We start from the raw sequence: 16,405 nt of genomic DNA, 5'->3' as shown, positions 1-16,405 counted from the left end.
GTTCTGCACGATATCCACTGCCACTTCAAACTGCAACTTTATTACTTTCGTCCGTCTATTGATCTCCGCATTCTTCAAACAATCCCGTAAATAATAGTATAGCCCTGTCCATAGCTCGTTTATAAGCTATAAATTATACATTGCGACAACAATATGGAACAAATAAGTTAAGAAATAAATACGCAATTACTTCGCTTACTTAATCCAAGACTCCGAATAACCTTTAAAAAAAAAAAAAAAAAGAAAACCGAACCAACGTCTTGGCTGAATGTACAAGTGCCTTGCCCTTTATAAATCAAAGAAGGAAAAAAAATATAACGAAACAAAGAAGTATTACAAAAGAGGCGGTATGAAGTTTCCTTTAATCGAATATCATTGTGTGAGTGCACGGCTTACGAAATATATTATCGCTGTGTGAACCGAAATAAACAAAGATTAACTTGATTGTGAACCAAGTACCTGTTGATGCATTTTAATAGTCGATTAGATAAAAACATATGGCGTATAAAAATATGAGGGAAATATATTCTTCGCAATGTTTCTTTTTTTTTAAATTAAGAATGTCATATTTTAGACGTCACTAGTATAGCATAACACACTTCCAACACGACACAGTTTCGGAGAATTTTCTTATGTTCGGCTAGCAGAATATGCTTCGACGGTTCAAACAGTGACTCTCTTCTTACGCTGTCGTTATGTACTTTCTATATATAACAAGCAATGTATATATTCGTTCACTAATTATTTTATAACAATCAGGTGTCTACAAATTAGACCCAACAATAAACTGTTTTTTTTGTCATCGCTTTTCATCATCACTTTTATGTTTAACTATAGTATAGTTAAGTAAGTTCAATTAATTTGCAGTCTTTTTAATAGCTTAATTATCTATTAAACTCTAATAGGATATTTTCATAATTTTTTTATTAAACCTTTATAAATTTATTGCAAGTTTATTCAAAGACATCATTTGTAAGCGCATTGTTAAATATTATACATTTATATAAATAGTGTAGGTAGATATTTAAATATACACATGGTATATTCATAACTAGAGTAAGCAGTGGCCATTATTAATATTAATAAAAGGTATTTTTAATATTAATGATTATTTTACTTCTTAATTTGATTTAACTTTGTCATTTTTTATGATATTGTCTTGTTTCACATACCTTCAGTAATTTATTGCTACACCGCCTAAACGGTTAATTGGTAGAGAATACCTTCGGTATTAAGATTGCTATTATATTATACATAAATTGTATAAGAAGTGTTAAATAAATAAATAAATAAAACCGTACACAATAGCCAACAAGAATTACTAATTTAAGAGAAGAATATAAAGTTGGCTTTAATGATTTTAGAGTCGTTCATGAACGTAGTAATGTTGCAGAAGAAGGCCATAGAGATGAGGATAGGAAATATCACAGGTGTTCTTTGACACCAAGAAATCTGGACTTCGGAGGAGGTAGTGGTAGAGCCTTGATGGTGGATTCAAAGGTGCAATATAGTGTGCAAAAGCATTCTCGTTATTTTGACGGCGGAATTAAAAAAAGCTATAGAGTTTTGTTGCCAGGGTATAAAAACCTATGGTACTCCAGTAGCAGGAGGTTTTCTAATGGAGATTTTACCCACGCGAAAAAAAAGAGTATCACTGACAGAATTTAAATTGGAAGGAATAACAAGTTTATAGGATAATATAATTTCAGGAAACGGAAGTTCGCTTGATTGAAAGCAATACGCCTTAGTAGTTTTATTGTGGAATAGCGTTTGCGTTTGTCATTCTTAGATGCAACATAATACGTCTTAGTTTAACTAGTTGCATAAGAGGAACATATTTCTGTACTAAAATAGAAGTTTTGACTACTGTTCAAGGTCGCTTTCATTATGCAAAAAACGTGTTTAATTGAGAAATATGATTGCTGTAGTATAGATGTTTATAAGTGGAAGTGTTTAGTTTTACATTTTAAAAAAATCTTATGACGTCTCGTAAATTTTGACAGATGACGTCTGTTGTTGTGTTTATGAGGACTGCTATAATCTGTTATTTTCAATCGTAAATATAATCGATTAGCTAATATTTTCACCGCGACGATAGCAAAATTCGAGTTGGTAAAGACAGTAAAAAATGTTACATAATTGCGTATTTTGTTGTAATATTACGGATCGACAGAAAGATTGGTTATTTATTTTGTTTCGGCTTACATAATAAACGAGATCAGCCGCTTCCTTTCTACAGTTTGAATAGTATTTTTTTGTATTATTTTTATACAATCGAAGTTTTTTTGTCGTATTGAATTCTATCCGACTGCACAGTTTGAACTTATCTGTACTTTCGACTTCCGTTTGTGCAAATTCGAGAAACATGGTATTTGGAATTTTGTGCTTTTTCACATTTATAGCTTACCAGAGATAGCTTACGGCACAGAAATGTGGTCGCTCATTTCGGGCCACATTCGACAGTTGTGTATCTAACTGTGGAGAGGGGAATCCCGGGCTATACTCTGAGGGATTACCCTACGAGATCCAATCAGAATAAGGAGATCTGTAGACGAACGAAAATAACCGACATGGCGTAGGTGCTTTGGCCCAAGATTTTGAAGTGGAGACTACCGACTGTCAAGCGCAGCCTATAACGTCTACTCACATGGTGGACAAACGATCTTTTTAAAATACTCTGAAGACGTTGCCGGCAGGCCGCTTCCTCCTTGACCTTTTTCCGCCTTGATTTGGAGGTGGAATTGGGTAGAAAAATAGGAGACGAAAGTGTCACTTCCCTCATGGGCGATAGAAAATGCTGCCCTACTTTCCTAAACTTCTGGAAATAGTAGTGCAGCAGACAATCGGCAGACAAAAAAGTAAAGACTAAAATAAATAGTCAGGTAAAACCCGACCGCAGAAACACAAAATGTTTAAAATATCAAGTCAACTATAGATGTCATTTAATACGTAAATGAAGAGTAAAATGACTAAAAAAATTGTTAATAAATAAGATAAATTAAAAAAAGATGCTGTAAAAGGACCAAATTTAACAAGTAATGTAGATGAGTAAATAAGGTGATGTGCGAAAGAACATGAAAAAGTGATAAACGAGAGAAATTATGAAGGATGTAATAAAAATAAAAAAGAAATTGTGAAGAATGTTAATAGTGAAAAAAATATTTAACCCGACATTGTAACGTCCCTGTCTCACACAAAGCGTTTTTGGGGGCCTTGTTCCCCAAAAACGGGTGCCATTAAAAAAGAAATCCTGCATATCTTCACACTGTCTCCAGAGCCGCTGACTGTACTGTTAATATTGTCATATAATATACACTATCAAAATAATTAGTGATAATAAGAAATTATACAGAGATTCTTCAACAAATATGTAGATTGATCTATTACTATCTAATAGATTTAGGCCTTATCTTGCGGAAGTCCATCCTTACTAAAAAAGTGACTAATATATAGCTACGTCAGGAGTCTCCTGAGGATGCCCCGTGGAGGGGTGAAACACGTGTAGAGTAAATTAGCGATGGCAGTTGCGTTTCGCATTATTTACCGCACGCACATTTATCAGCGGGCTGGTGGGTGGTGTACTTCATTGCACGACAACTGCTGCATGGCGGATGTAGCTATGTATTAATCCCTTTCTTAGTTGATCAATTACTTTTAAGTATATGAAACATTGCTCCCCTGTAAAATATAAACACACTATAACATTGTCGTTACTGCGATCAATATAAAAAAGCGACTCACCCTAGCAAGTCCTGTAACTGGAAACTTTTCGAACTCCAATATATTGTCCTCTCCAAGACCGCGTTCCATCTGACCTGCAAAGGTCCTGGCCGCCATCACAGTTGCCAATGACATCCCATCTCCGATGAACATGATGCCATTTTTGGCTTTATTAATGTTCTTCGTTTCATGGAGTTTGGACTTCAGTGTTGTTGCGGCAGATTTCCTCCAGAATGATGCGTGCTTCTCCTCGGGTGGAATGTACTCGGGGTTCATTACGGTGTCCAACACCTTCTTTGGTTTAGGAGTTGAAACATCTGCGGATAAAATTTATTTTTAATTTTCGTTTTTTTAAGTACCCTACCAATAAATAGATACTACTTATAATACATCAAATGTTTAATTTCTTTGTTTTATCTTAAGGAAGCCGCTTTCTAGGTAATAGGGTTATTAAAGAAAATATACAGACATATAAAATTACGATGTAAAGAAATAAGAAAGGTTTCGTATGTATTCGCCGTTTTACATTATATCACGAGTAGGTTGCATAAAATCGGGGATTTCCTCGAGTATTTTTTTAAATATTTAATCTTGTAATGAACAACAAGTTCATAATTTCCAAATATTTTTAAAAATATCACATCCATAGTTTTTATATAAAGTGAAAAATTTGTGTACCTAAAACAATTGTAAAAATAAATTTGACTTTTTTCGTATGTTAACATTAAAAAAATTACCTAATTTAGATAGAGTTTACAATTATTTAAAGTGTGGATGTTGCTTAATATGCTTTAACTTTTGTAGTTTAGTTGAACGAAAAATATCAATATGTTCAAGTTGATACAAATATTGATACAAATTTTAAAATGGCATTTCTGTCAAAATGTTTGACGAGAACGAACATACATATCTATTATAGGTATAACTTATGATGAAACTACCAATAACTGGAACAAGGAATAAGTTATTTTCCACAAACAAATATAGATAAACAATTTTCGATTATCTGAATATACTGTTATTGTTTTTTTATCGCATTTAATCCTATGTTTACTTTATCATATTTAATTTAATTGCCTGTTTAGTCATTTTTATTTTATTTCCAGATGTTTTAAAGTTTTTGTTTTTCTCTCCCATAGCGCTAATAAATTTCACAAATAGTAGATGTACCCGCCTTTAATACGTAGTAAGATAATATTTGTTCACAATTAATTATTGTTGTCAGTTAATCTATACAAATAAATTAAATTCAAGTGTCTGTTTGTAATGATAAAATTACCGCTTTTAACTACATGCCGTGAATATATTACGGGGATCGGCAAGTAATGTCGCTTTTTCAAGTTAAATTTACGGGACTATATTTTTTACATGTTTTTATTTCTAATCAACAATATATTCAATTTCGTTGTCATCAACCTTTTGCTATCTAGTATACAACTTATGAATGTCTGAGCGGTAAATCAATTGGTTTTTCTGTAAAATATTTCGACAGAAACGACATTACTTTCCGGTTCCCCTAATATGTACGGTATAAATACAAAGTTAATTTTGTTTTAATTTTTGTGTGTCTGTCTGTTTATTCTAGCTAATCTCCTAAATGGCTGGATAGTTTTGATGGAACTTATACTGGCAGGTAACTGATGTAATAACAAGTAACATAGTCTTCTAAATTCTAAAACGAAACAAAAACAACTTAATATTTTTTTATTAAATTGCACGTGCTGTAAATAAAATAATGTATTTTTTTACTTGTATAGACAATGGTATATTAGTTTACCTAATCTAATAGATCCTCCTAATCTAATCTATAATTACGCAGTATAGGCCAAGGACATGAAGTGTCTATTAAATACCTTTATATTAGCGTTTGACTAATGAAGAAACCACTTAAGATAATATAAACTAGTTTTCCCTTGTCTGATTTGCAAACTTAGTAATAGTTCTCTCAACCACTCTTTTGGATAAAATCACGTAAAATCCATTCTTAGCTGATCTCAACTCAAGAAAAAGAATAATCGTATTAAATTTCAAGTCTCTACTTTGTATATTTCCATAGACATCGTGATGAGTCCGTATATGGGTAAAAATGTCTTAAAAATGTTTAGTGATGACGTAACTAGTACCTTCAAAAAAAGATAGGTGGCGCTACTCGATATGATGCTAATCAATGCGAAAATTATAGATATGATTGTTACATTTTTTAGGACATACAATAAAAATCATTATATGCTATTGATAAATTTAGTTCCTTCATAACTTTCAACGTAACCTTTTTGATGTCTGGAAGATTATCACCAAAAAGTATCGCTTGTAATATTTTAATAAGATACTGATTTTTCGAAATTTTTAAACGTTATATTTGAAATTAGAATCAAACATAATTTTTAATTTAATAATCTTTATAAACACGATTTACTGTTGTTGAAAGAAGATGACGCAGGATAATATAACTCTGTGGCTCCGGATAACCTTTAAAATACAGATGCTATGAAAAGGTTTAGGCTCCCTTTTATCACTTGGCCAAGTGTACCCTGCACTATTTGCGCGTTGGTAAACACCATTTGTCAATGACTTAAAAGCTTCTATTTTGACATAATAGATGGCGTTAAACTCAAGTTTTGTACTAAATAACAATGCAATATGTTCATATCTTTATACTCCTCCGCTAGACATAGGCCTCTCCCAAAAAATTCCATTCTTTTCCAGCCTTTCTTATTGGAAAAGGTATACCATCCAGGCTCTTCCGACGAACTTAACAAAGTCGTCTGTAAACCTTGTTGATGAACTTCCTACGTTACGCCTGCAGGTTCGTTGTCTCTACTAAAGAACGAAAGTCCCCCTAGGCCATTTATTCTCCGCACTATGTTAATGCCAAACAATAAAAATTAAACAGATAAATAAATAAATTACCATTTACAAAAATAACAACGGTAACCCCGTGATTTTGTAGTCGAGTAAAATCATTTTCCTGCAACGTGCACATGAGGTAAAATCAAAGTTAAATACCTCTATTTAAACTATTAAAGATTGCAACGTAAATATGACATTGACTCGAATAAATATTTAGGAAAAACTCAATTGAGGAAAATTGAAAATATAATCTACAATTGCGTTAATTAGGACAAATATACTCTAGGTTATTTGTGAATATATATAACGTATTGCTGTAGTAATAAAGGTAATTGTATGTTTACTTTTATATCAGTAGGAAAAAAGTTAACATTTATTATATTTATATCGATGAGTAGTAACAGCCTTGAGTTAAAGGCTGTTACATTTTATTTTAATTATTTACCTTCACCTTCTATATAACAAGTCGAGGAAAAAGTTACTTCGCGTTTTATATGAAAATTTAAGATTTATTTTTTCAAATTTTATTTACATTTAACTACAGTTCACCAATACCTCGCTTTGTGTCGGTTCGTTTTTTTCGAAGTTGCTTCGCTATTTTATTAGTACTAATTTTCATTGTGAGTCGTTAGATTTTCGAGGTTGCGTTTTTTTGGGTTAATTTAATTGTTAATTTAATTTTTTTTTTCCAAAAGATGGCAACACTTTTGTTTCTAATTGCGCTATGCCATCAAAACTCGAGAATTCCCTTTCTAACTAAAAATCAACGCAATTTTTATATAGTTTTATTTTCACTTTTTTTTGCTAATTTTGAAGTTCAGTTTCAATTACGTAGTGTGTTGTGCTTTTTTTAAAAGAGAATAATAAATTTATATATATTTAAACGAGTTGTTTCTGGTTACAAAAAAGGTATATATTTTTCCAAATTATTTATTGGCAGTGTTATATTATTTTTGTTTTTAAATTGTTTACTGTGTTCTATTTTCCTTTTAAAAAGTTGTATTTTCGTCACCCTGGAACCTATCTTCGATCTTTACATGGTTAGCTATAGAAAATCCTAATTCACTTTGCGGCGTTTCAATTCGCGTCGTGTTTTTTTGGAACGTAACCACGACGCAAAGTGAGGTGTTGGTGTACATATGTGCAATTTTATTCGATTAGACAGATGTCGCTGTAAAACTTTTAGGAATGATAAAAATAGCGAGAAATAGTAGTGGCAATTCTACTTTGATGTATTTTTATGACCTCCGTTTTTTGGACTCTCGTTCCTTTTGCCTTACGTTATAAATTCAATTTTTATTTTATTTTTATTCTACATTCTCTTTCTTTCTTCACATTATTTTTTATTCATTCATTCTACGCTTCACATATGTCATTCTTCGCATGCAGATCTCCTTCCTTTTCATTTTTATCACATTTTTTTTTAATTAACACAGATATTTTTTTAACACAGACTATATATTTGTTTTATTCATTTACATTTCTTTTGTTATTTTACCATTTAACACTATGTTACTCCTTCGTTCTGAAAGCCGTACTCTTATTACATTTTTTCGCTATGCCTTACATTCTATATTTCCATTTCGATGTTAATATGACACGTAAAAAATTCTGAAGTGACCGAAATAAGAAGAAATGTAAACATACAATTGCACGCAGCGTGCGGAGGTGACTTACCACCAGAGCACGTTGGAGAAGAAGATCATTTATGCAAGAATCGTTTAAATTAAAAGTATTGTGGTAGAGTTGCCAGCAAGACGGAGCGTGACCGCTACATCTTTATGAAGGCTATGTAATAGGTACATTATCACTTACCAGCCAAACTTCCTTATTTTTATTGACTAAAAATGTTTTTGAAGATAATGCAAGACAATACCACTTCTATTGATTAATTTCTGATTTTGAATTTCACGTGTATCCTTTTTAATATCTCCAGAATCAGCCAGGTACAATAGTACAGCCAAGGAGGTTTCATTACAAGTTTATACATTATATTTTTATTTGTTTAAAGCGCTCTGATCAGTGATAGCCCAGCGGTAGAGGACTAAGATTTGCGACTTGTCTAGGGTTCGATTCCCGGGATACAATCTTATGTAATTCAAACTTTGTGCATTAATTATATAGAATTGACACTGCTCACAAACCTCTGGTATATCTCCCATAGATATATTTAGGAGAGGCCTTATAGTATGAACTGAAAAGGTGACAACGACGATGACATACTATTTGCAAAAAGACTTTGCCCCGAACTTTATAATGGAAATAAATCGTGTTATTTACACTATTTATAACTCAAAAACGACTGCACCAATTTTTAAGATTTTCATAATTTTGGATTTCTCTTCGTTCGGAATAGCATAATAAATATTAAATTACGATATTCGTAAATTTAAACATTAAAAATCATTCAAAACAACAAACTTGTCATGTTAAAAAATTAAACAATAAATTTTACACGTCTAGTCTGATATTTAAATGTAACTGAATAATACTATGATACATAATTAATAAGTTGCAAAATAATAACGTCTTTGTACACATATGCGTGCGTGAGCGCATAATTCTTGAATTTAAATTTGGAATTACATACTTCTTCTTATCAATACAATTGATAAATATATGAAATACGGAGTAATGTATTCAAACTTCATTAAAATATATATAATACGAATGTATGTTTCAGAGAGTTTTAGAATAAATAGCATGATCTATGCTGCCGTCGGTAGCCGTCACGTACGTGTTTTTAATTATCTACGATCACGAAACAGCTAAGTCACGTGCGTTATCTATGTATATATTTTTAATCTATAATTTGTTACGAAATGCTTCTTAAATCGGATTCTCAAGTGACAGTGTTTAAAACACATTTCTAGAGGTTGTTATATTTTTTTAAAATTCTGTCATTTTTTTGTAGCATATTAACGGGTAGACGCTTTGTAAGACATGGCCTCTCCCGAATATCGTCACAATGACTGATCTTATGCAGGCTGCATCCTCATTCATTTGATGTGTTTGAAGTTATGCTGATAGCTAATTAAGGCTTTTTACAGCTTCCTGGAAATTGAGTCTGCGGAAACGGGAGATTCACGGACTGAAAATTTGCGCTGCTTGTTAAAACGCCCACACCAGGAGGGACTATACCCGTGTAGGTGTATAGTGTAGTGAATGAGGTGTAGTGTAATTTTTGCGAAGCGAGGACTGCTCGCCGGTCGGGAAAAACACAGGCCTCTCCAGACCGCCTTCGCTTGAACGCGGGCTATTGCTGCATCCAGTGACCCTACATGTCGTCGGTCAATCTGCCCAAGCGGCGTAAACCAGCTTCCGATTGCCACTGTAGAATATTTTAGCACCAACTGCCGTCAGTTGTACGATGCCATGTGCCCCACCCAATGCTACTTCCAAGGAAAATTCTTTTAATGTTGACGAACGTGCTAACGTTAACTCACTACCTATTTTCTAGTAAATGGTTAAGAACTATTTACTAGACCTATAATTATCTATCTGTTGATTCATTTCTTTTCCTTCTTCTGTTTATTTCTGAGGCAAGTGCGATCGAACCAATCCTGATCGAAGTCAGTTAGATGTTTTTATTTATTATTTTATTATATTTATAATATGTATTAAACCTTATTTATTATAAGTATATGTGTTATATACATATATATGTATGTCAATGTATTATTTTCATTTGTTTGTAAATATGTATTTTTTGTACACGTACCCATTATTAGTACTTTTACCTTTTCTATACTATGGTTGTCTGTAAGAGATTGCCTTGTGTGATAAGACCGGCCATTGTTCTTTTTTGTATAATACATTACTGTAAAGCTTAATAAATGTATCTTAACGTGTACAATAAAGTATATTAAATAAATAAATAAAATTATTATTTGTTGTAATAAGTAATTTAAAGCGGTAAATTTAATCACACTAATTTTTTTTTTGTACTCGCAATTTAAATATAGGCCTTCTGCAGACAAATGTAATTTAAATTTAGAATGACATATTATTTTCTTATGTTATGGATGTTATTGACTTGTCGCATTCCCATAGAAAAAAAATGTAACATATTTAAATTTGATCACTTTAAACACAGTGATTTATAAGTGTAAAAGCGTTAATGGTTTTGCTGATAAAATAATTTACAATGACTGTAAATTTTCATCTCTAACCCTGTACAATTCTATATATCTGACTAGTATCTATTAATAATAGCAAATTAAATATTAATGCTCTCTCCATATCAAATCGTGTTTGTAGTCGTGATAGCGTCGTGATTATTAATATATTTAAAATACAAATACATGCTACAATAGAGAATATATTATAAATATTCAATTTATAATAAAGGTCGCGAAGTTGCTAGATGCGGGCAGCGTGAGATTGTCATTGTAGCGATCTTTGGTGGAGGCCTATTCATTCCAGAGAGCGTCGTCTATTACCTGTCATGATATAAAAATGAAATAACAACCAATAACTAACCTATAGTTTTGACAATATGAACAGAAACTTACGTAGAGCTATAAGTGTTGATAAATGATAATTCCATTTCAAAATATAGATTCCATGCTGCTGAAATTGTGTGCATTATTTAATATATTCAATAGTTATAAACTGTAAATAAAAATGTTGTTAAGAAATCGGCGTATGTGAGTTATAATTCGGAACATATGACATACGTTCTAAACTCGTTTCTAAACTAAAAATCTTGCTCACGAAAGTGACTCTTGTCCAGATTGTGGGCATATTACAAAATATACACGTATTATCTATATCATTTCAGCTGTAAGTCGTCCACTGTTGGGCATAGAACTTCTCCGTGGATTTTTAATAGGACCAGCAGGGTCGTCTAACCACTTTATGGGTGGACGTCCTGCACCGCGTGCTGCTCCGTGATGTCCAATACAGAACAATAAACCATCAGTGGTATACTATGATGTAGATAATATATATAAAACAATAAAAGTAAAAAAACAGAATACGCAACAAAATGTGAAATAAAATGAATGAATGAATCTAAATTGTAAACTTTATGAAAGGTAAAAAAATGGATAGAAATGAAAAATAATTTGACGAATAAAAGAAGAATGTATAATAAATATTAAGAAAGACGAAAGAAGAGTGAGAAAATAAAAAAAAATATGAATAAATGATTAAGCAAAACTGTCCCTGTGAACCCAAGACAGAAGATGTACGAGGTCCCCAATAAAAGACGCCATAAAAAAATAACCCTAGTGTGGTCTGCCTAATGCCATTATAACTTGCCTAACCGCTGGGCTATGTTACTTTTGTTCGTCTATTGATCTCCTCATTCATGATTCAAGATGGTGAACAAAATAAGTTTTTTTTTAATTATCATTGCTCCTTCACCTTAAGTAGCAAAGACGTTTGGCTAAGCAATTATCAAGTTGTAACCGCTTTGTTTTCTGACACTAAGTATACAATGTTGTCATCATAAGTGACTGTAATATTCTTAAAACAATAAGTAAATGCTGGCAATATGTATTTGCTAATTGTTGTTTTATTGAGTTTTATTTTTTTTTTAATTATCATCATTTATATAAATGAAGTCCAATGCTGGACAAAACCCTATCACAGATTTTTAATAAAATTCGTGGGTTGTCCGTGCGTTGTGGACGTCTTTGGCCGCGTTTCTATAAGGTCCCATAGTCAGTTTTAATTATAATGCGACGAAATTACTAGATAAATAAAGAGACCTTGGAACTTAGACAAACTCGAAGCTCTAACACCAAAGAAATATTTTTACACCAATAGCGTTTTTACCATTAACCAATGAAAATTAGTCAAATTATTAAACGAATTTTTACATTTTACTAGCTTTTCTGATAGACTATGTACTGAGAGGTTATAGATCTATCGCAGTGCTTCCCAACGTGGAGCCCACGCCCCCACAGAGGGTCAATTTTATTGTTAAAGGGGCAATTTGAAAGTGGACTGAACAATACGAGTTTAACCCTTTTGCTTTAATATATAAAATATATGTTACATAGGGGGCGGTAGAACTTTTGAAACGCTAAGGCACATGATACATGAAAGGTTAAAAATACTAGTCAGTCGTATTCCAATAGAAAAAAATGACCTATTTTTGAGAGATCAAATTGTTTATATATACTAAATTTATTAATTAAATTAAATCATTTGTTTATATATTCAGCTGTTAAAGACAATATAAATTAGCAACGTAAACTGTCAAACGCGCGAAGTTCAAATCGTAATGTCAAACGCGTGAAATATGTCAAATACCCAATTTCAACAGCCATTATATTCTCTTAAAATGAATTTATTTTATAACTTTCCTTAATACTTTATTAAGGAAAGTTATAAAATAAATGAAATCGGTAAAGTCGTTCTCTGGTTATGGCGTGACCAAGCGAAACAGGAGGTCATTTGCAATTGTACTGTTAACGCGAGTCAACCCAAAAGCTGCCAATAACTGGACGCGAATATATTAAATACATAACAAGGACTTAATTAATTAATAGACATTATAAATGTAATGCTATGAGACGTGAATTAAAAAATAACATCATTATACATACATCACGCTGAATGAAATTGTCTGAATAATACATCCATTCCATCTGATAAAACCGATCCATACAATTTTAAAAAGTTATCTAAAATTAAGAAACATTCAGTTCAAAACGAGCAGTGGTCGCCCAGTAGAGGACTTAGACTTGCGATCGTAAGTCTCGGGTTCGATTCTCTGGATATAATATTATATAATTCGCACTTTGTATATGAATTATATAGGATTGCCACTGCATACAAACAAGTTACCAGAGATGGGCAGCAGCGTCTTCTGCGTACCATAATACCACACTGGAATCGTCAACCCTCCTGCCAAATATTATGGTGTATCTCCCCAATAGCCATCTTTTGAAAAAGCCTATTCCTAGTAGAGCGCATCTAGCGACTGAACAACATGTGTGAATGTATGAATATTTCACATTTTTACCTTGAGCTTTAAAATAAGCAAATGCTTTAAAAGGCTTCTCCTGCTGTAACTTTTAACTCTTAATATATCCTTAAAGTTCCATGTCAGAAATTAAAAAAATAATCATAAAACGTGTACAATGTGTGTACAGAACATAAAATAAAATAAATAAATACAATAAATAACACATCGAAATTTAACCGGGATATAAGTATATTGCTAACTTTAGCAGTTTGTTAAAGTTATCAATGTACTTAAAACTAGGTTGAGATAAAATTCACATTGTATCTTTTTAATTGTAATTCTTATTGTAGCTTTTAAAATCATTATAATTTAGTACAATTTTTAAATTACTTACTTTAGCAAAGATAAACACTTCGAAATAATTGGAACTTAAAATAAATATATTGTTTGACTAAAATAGTACAATTCGCCTGTACTAAAATTCAATAAATACAAACCATTGGTAAACTTTTAGGTTGCATAAAAACAAGAACCAGATTATCTGATATTATAGCCGAGTCTATGGTTCATTTAAAAAACATGTTATTTTTGGTGCCAAACATAAGTGCTTTTATATAACTAACGTAGAGACTGCGGTTACGTATTGTGCAACAATGTTTTTTGACTAATTATTTATTTATGACATTACAAGTTGAGTTACAAACAAATTTTAGAATTCTAGTTACTTGATAGTAAATAATAGTATATGACCATCATCAAATCATACGAAGTCCACTGCTGGACATGGACCTTGATAAAATCGTCTGTCTTTCCAGGAAATCCTACGCTGTTCTTGCCCAACCGTGGTCTCCTTTTCAGTCGTCAGTGCCACTTCAATTTGTCAATCCACTGGGATGCATTAGAACTCCTCGATTCCGACTCACTCTCGTAAAGAAATTCAAAGTCCTCCTCCTTGCTCATTAAGCGACTGTGATATACAATAACTTCAATATTTTTATCTTAATTAATTTGCTGGGATATTTGATTGTAAAATAACAATTTCAATATCATAGTTAAAGGGAAACTATATCTTTCTATTTAAGTATAATACGAGTATATTTTAGAGTATGTTTCGACCAGTATTTAGGCTTCTATCCTGTTACAATAACTTAATTTACATTCCATAAGGATTATTAAAGTTTATCTCTTAAATATTGTCTGTACTACATTAACGTCTAGCTTTCGGTTCATATGAATTATATATATATAAATATACATACATACATATATATATATATATATATACAATACAATAAAACTATATATATTTATATATAGTAAGTTTTTTTTTTATTTCGTGGTATGTGAACAAAAATTTACGCAAAAGTCAAATTTAAAGAAAAGAACAGTGGGCCTTAGAGGACTTAACATTTACGTGATATATAAGTGTTCACTCTAATTCGCGGAGGTGATAGGAAACGAAATATTTTTTTTTAATAAATATGATAATTATAATTAATACGTTACTGTACCTGGTAATGTTTACAAGTATTTGTCTAGACAACCTTGAATCCAAATGTCTATATATGACATTTGAAATGTTTAAGAAAATGTTATCATTAAGGCAAATATTTGGGTTTCAAACCTAATTTAAATTAATTTATTTTTATCGGTGAATATATATTTTTTTACAAATATATAAAACACGATTAAAAAAGAAATGACAAATTTTGGTAAATTATGTATTGTGTTATTTTCTAGTATAAATAACTAAATATATGAGAATACAATTAATTAAATGATAAATAAAAATATTTAAGATCCACGCACCTGCGAGAATGAATACGACGAAAGCGGTTTGTGCCAAGACGAAGAGCTGCATGCGAGCCATCGTTACACGACCACTCACCATCAGGTGGCTGCGACGACTGAACTAACCCGTAACCGGCGACGGATTTTACCGCTCTTGCGCATGGATAGGTGATTTAAATAGCATGCTTTTTAATTTATTTCCTAAACAGATAGTGTTCGCACGATAAAATATTTTTTTACTCCTTTCTTTATCTTCGTCCAAAACGGTTTGACAGCACGAGAGGAAAAATGTTCGTTTATTTATTTTTATTTTGTTTAAATAATTTAAAAAAATCTTTTTTTTTTCTTGGCACTTTTCAGCCTGTCCTCTAAGCCATTATTTAGGGAATAATAATGTAAAGTTTAAATCCATTTTTAATGAAACAAAATATAACTTAGAATGGTAGTACTATCTGTGTTCGCGCGATAAAATATTTTTTTACTCCTTTCTTTATCTTCGTCCATAACGGTTTGACAGCACGAGAGGGAAAATGTTCGTTTATTTTTTTAAATTTTGTTTAAAATTATTTAAAAAAATCTTTTTTTTTTTCTTGGCACTATTCAGCCTGTCCTCTAAGCCTTTTAGGGAATAATAATGTAAAGTTTAAATCCATTTTTAATGAAACAAAATATAACTTAGAATGGCAGTACTATAATAATAAATACAGCAATTATAACGTAAAAAAATGCTTTATAAAACGGCAATATTATTACATTTTGGAATACAAAATTTTAAAGAGCACCTCTTAATACATTGTTATCTCTCTCTCTTCTTGACATTTATTATTTTCATCTGATGGTGGGGTCTGCCTTCTTCGATTTACTCTTCCACTTCGCTCTATCCGACGTTTTATTTTCGGAAACATTGCAGAACCGCATATCTTTTTGACCACATCCATCCATCTAGTTTTCCATCGCCCTCTGTGTCTGGAACCTGGTATGTTGAGATTGGATACGACGTTGCTTACATACTCTGGAAGTCTCCTCTTTACGTATCCAAACCAACCTTAAGACATTGTTATGATAAAGATGGAGATACAATTACTTTATTAAATGTTGGAACTTTTAACAAAACTCTTATTA

General features: G+C 31.6%; 1 protein-coding gene across 1 annotated transcript in view; it reads right to left on the bottom strand.

Moving 5' to 3' along the window:
* Positions 1–15,431, bottom strand: part of LOC137933175 (membrane-bound alkaline phosphatase-like) — a 40,834-nt gene extending 25,403 nt beyond the window's left edge. Inside the window, exons 1-2 of the mRNA XM_068777001.1 lie at positions 15,302–15,431; positions 3,742–4,037 (exon numbers count right to left, since the gene is read on the bottom strand). Of these exons, the coding sequence (XP_068633102.1) occupies positions 3,742–4,037; positions 15,302–15,383 (378 nt within the window). The 5' untranslated portion in view covers positions 15,384–15,431. The remainder of the gene's footprint in view (positions 1–3,741; positions 4,038–15,301) is intronic.
* Between the last annotated feature and the right edge of the window lie 974 nt (positions 15,432–16,405).

This window comes from Battus philenor, unplaced genomic scaffold, assembly GCF_028537555.1.
Source record: "Battus philenor isolate CCGP_79_NKW_IND1 unplaced genomic scaffold, ilBatPhil1.0.hap1 SCAF_13, whole genome shotgun sequence".
Taxonomy (NCBI): Eukaryota; Metazoa; Arthropoda; class Insecta; order Lepidoptera; family Papilionidae; genus Battus; species Battus philenor.
The sequence above is the reverse complement of the archived record's forward strand: the minus strand, read 5'-3'. Positions and strand labels throughout refer to the sequence as shown.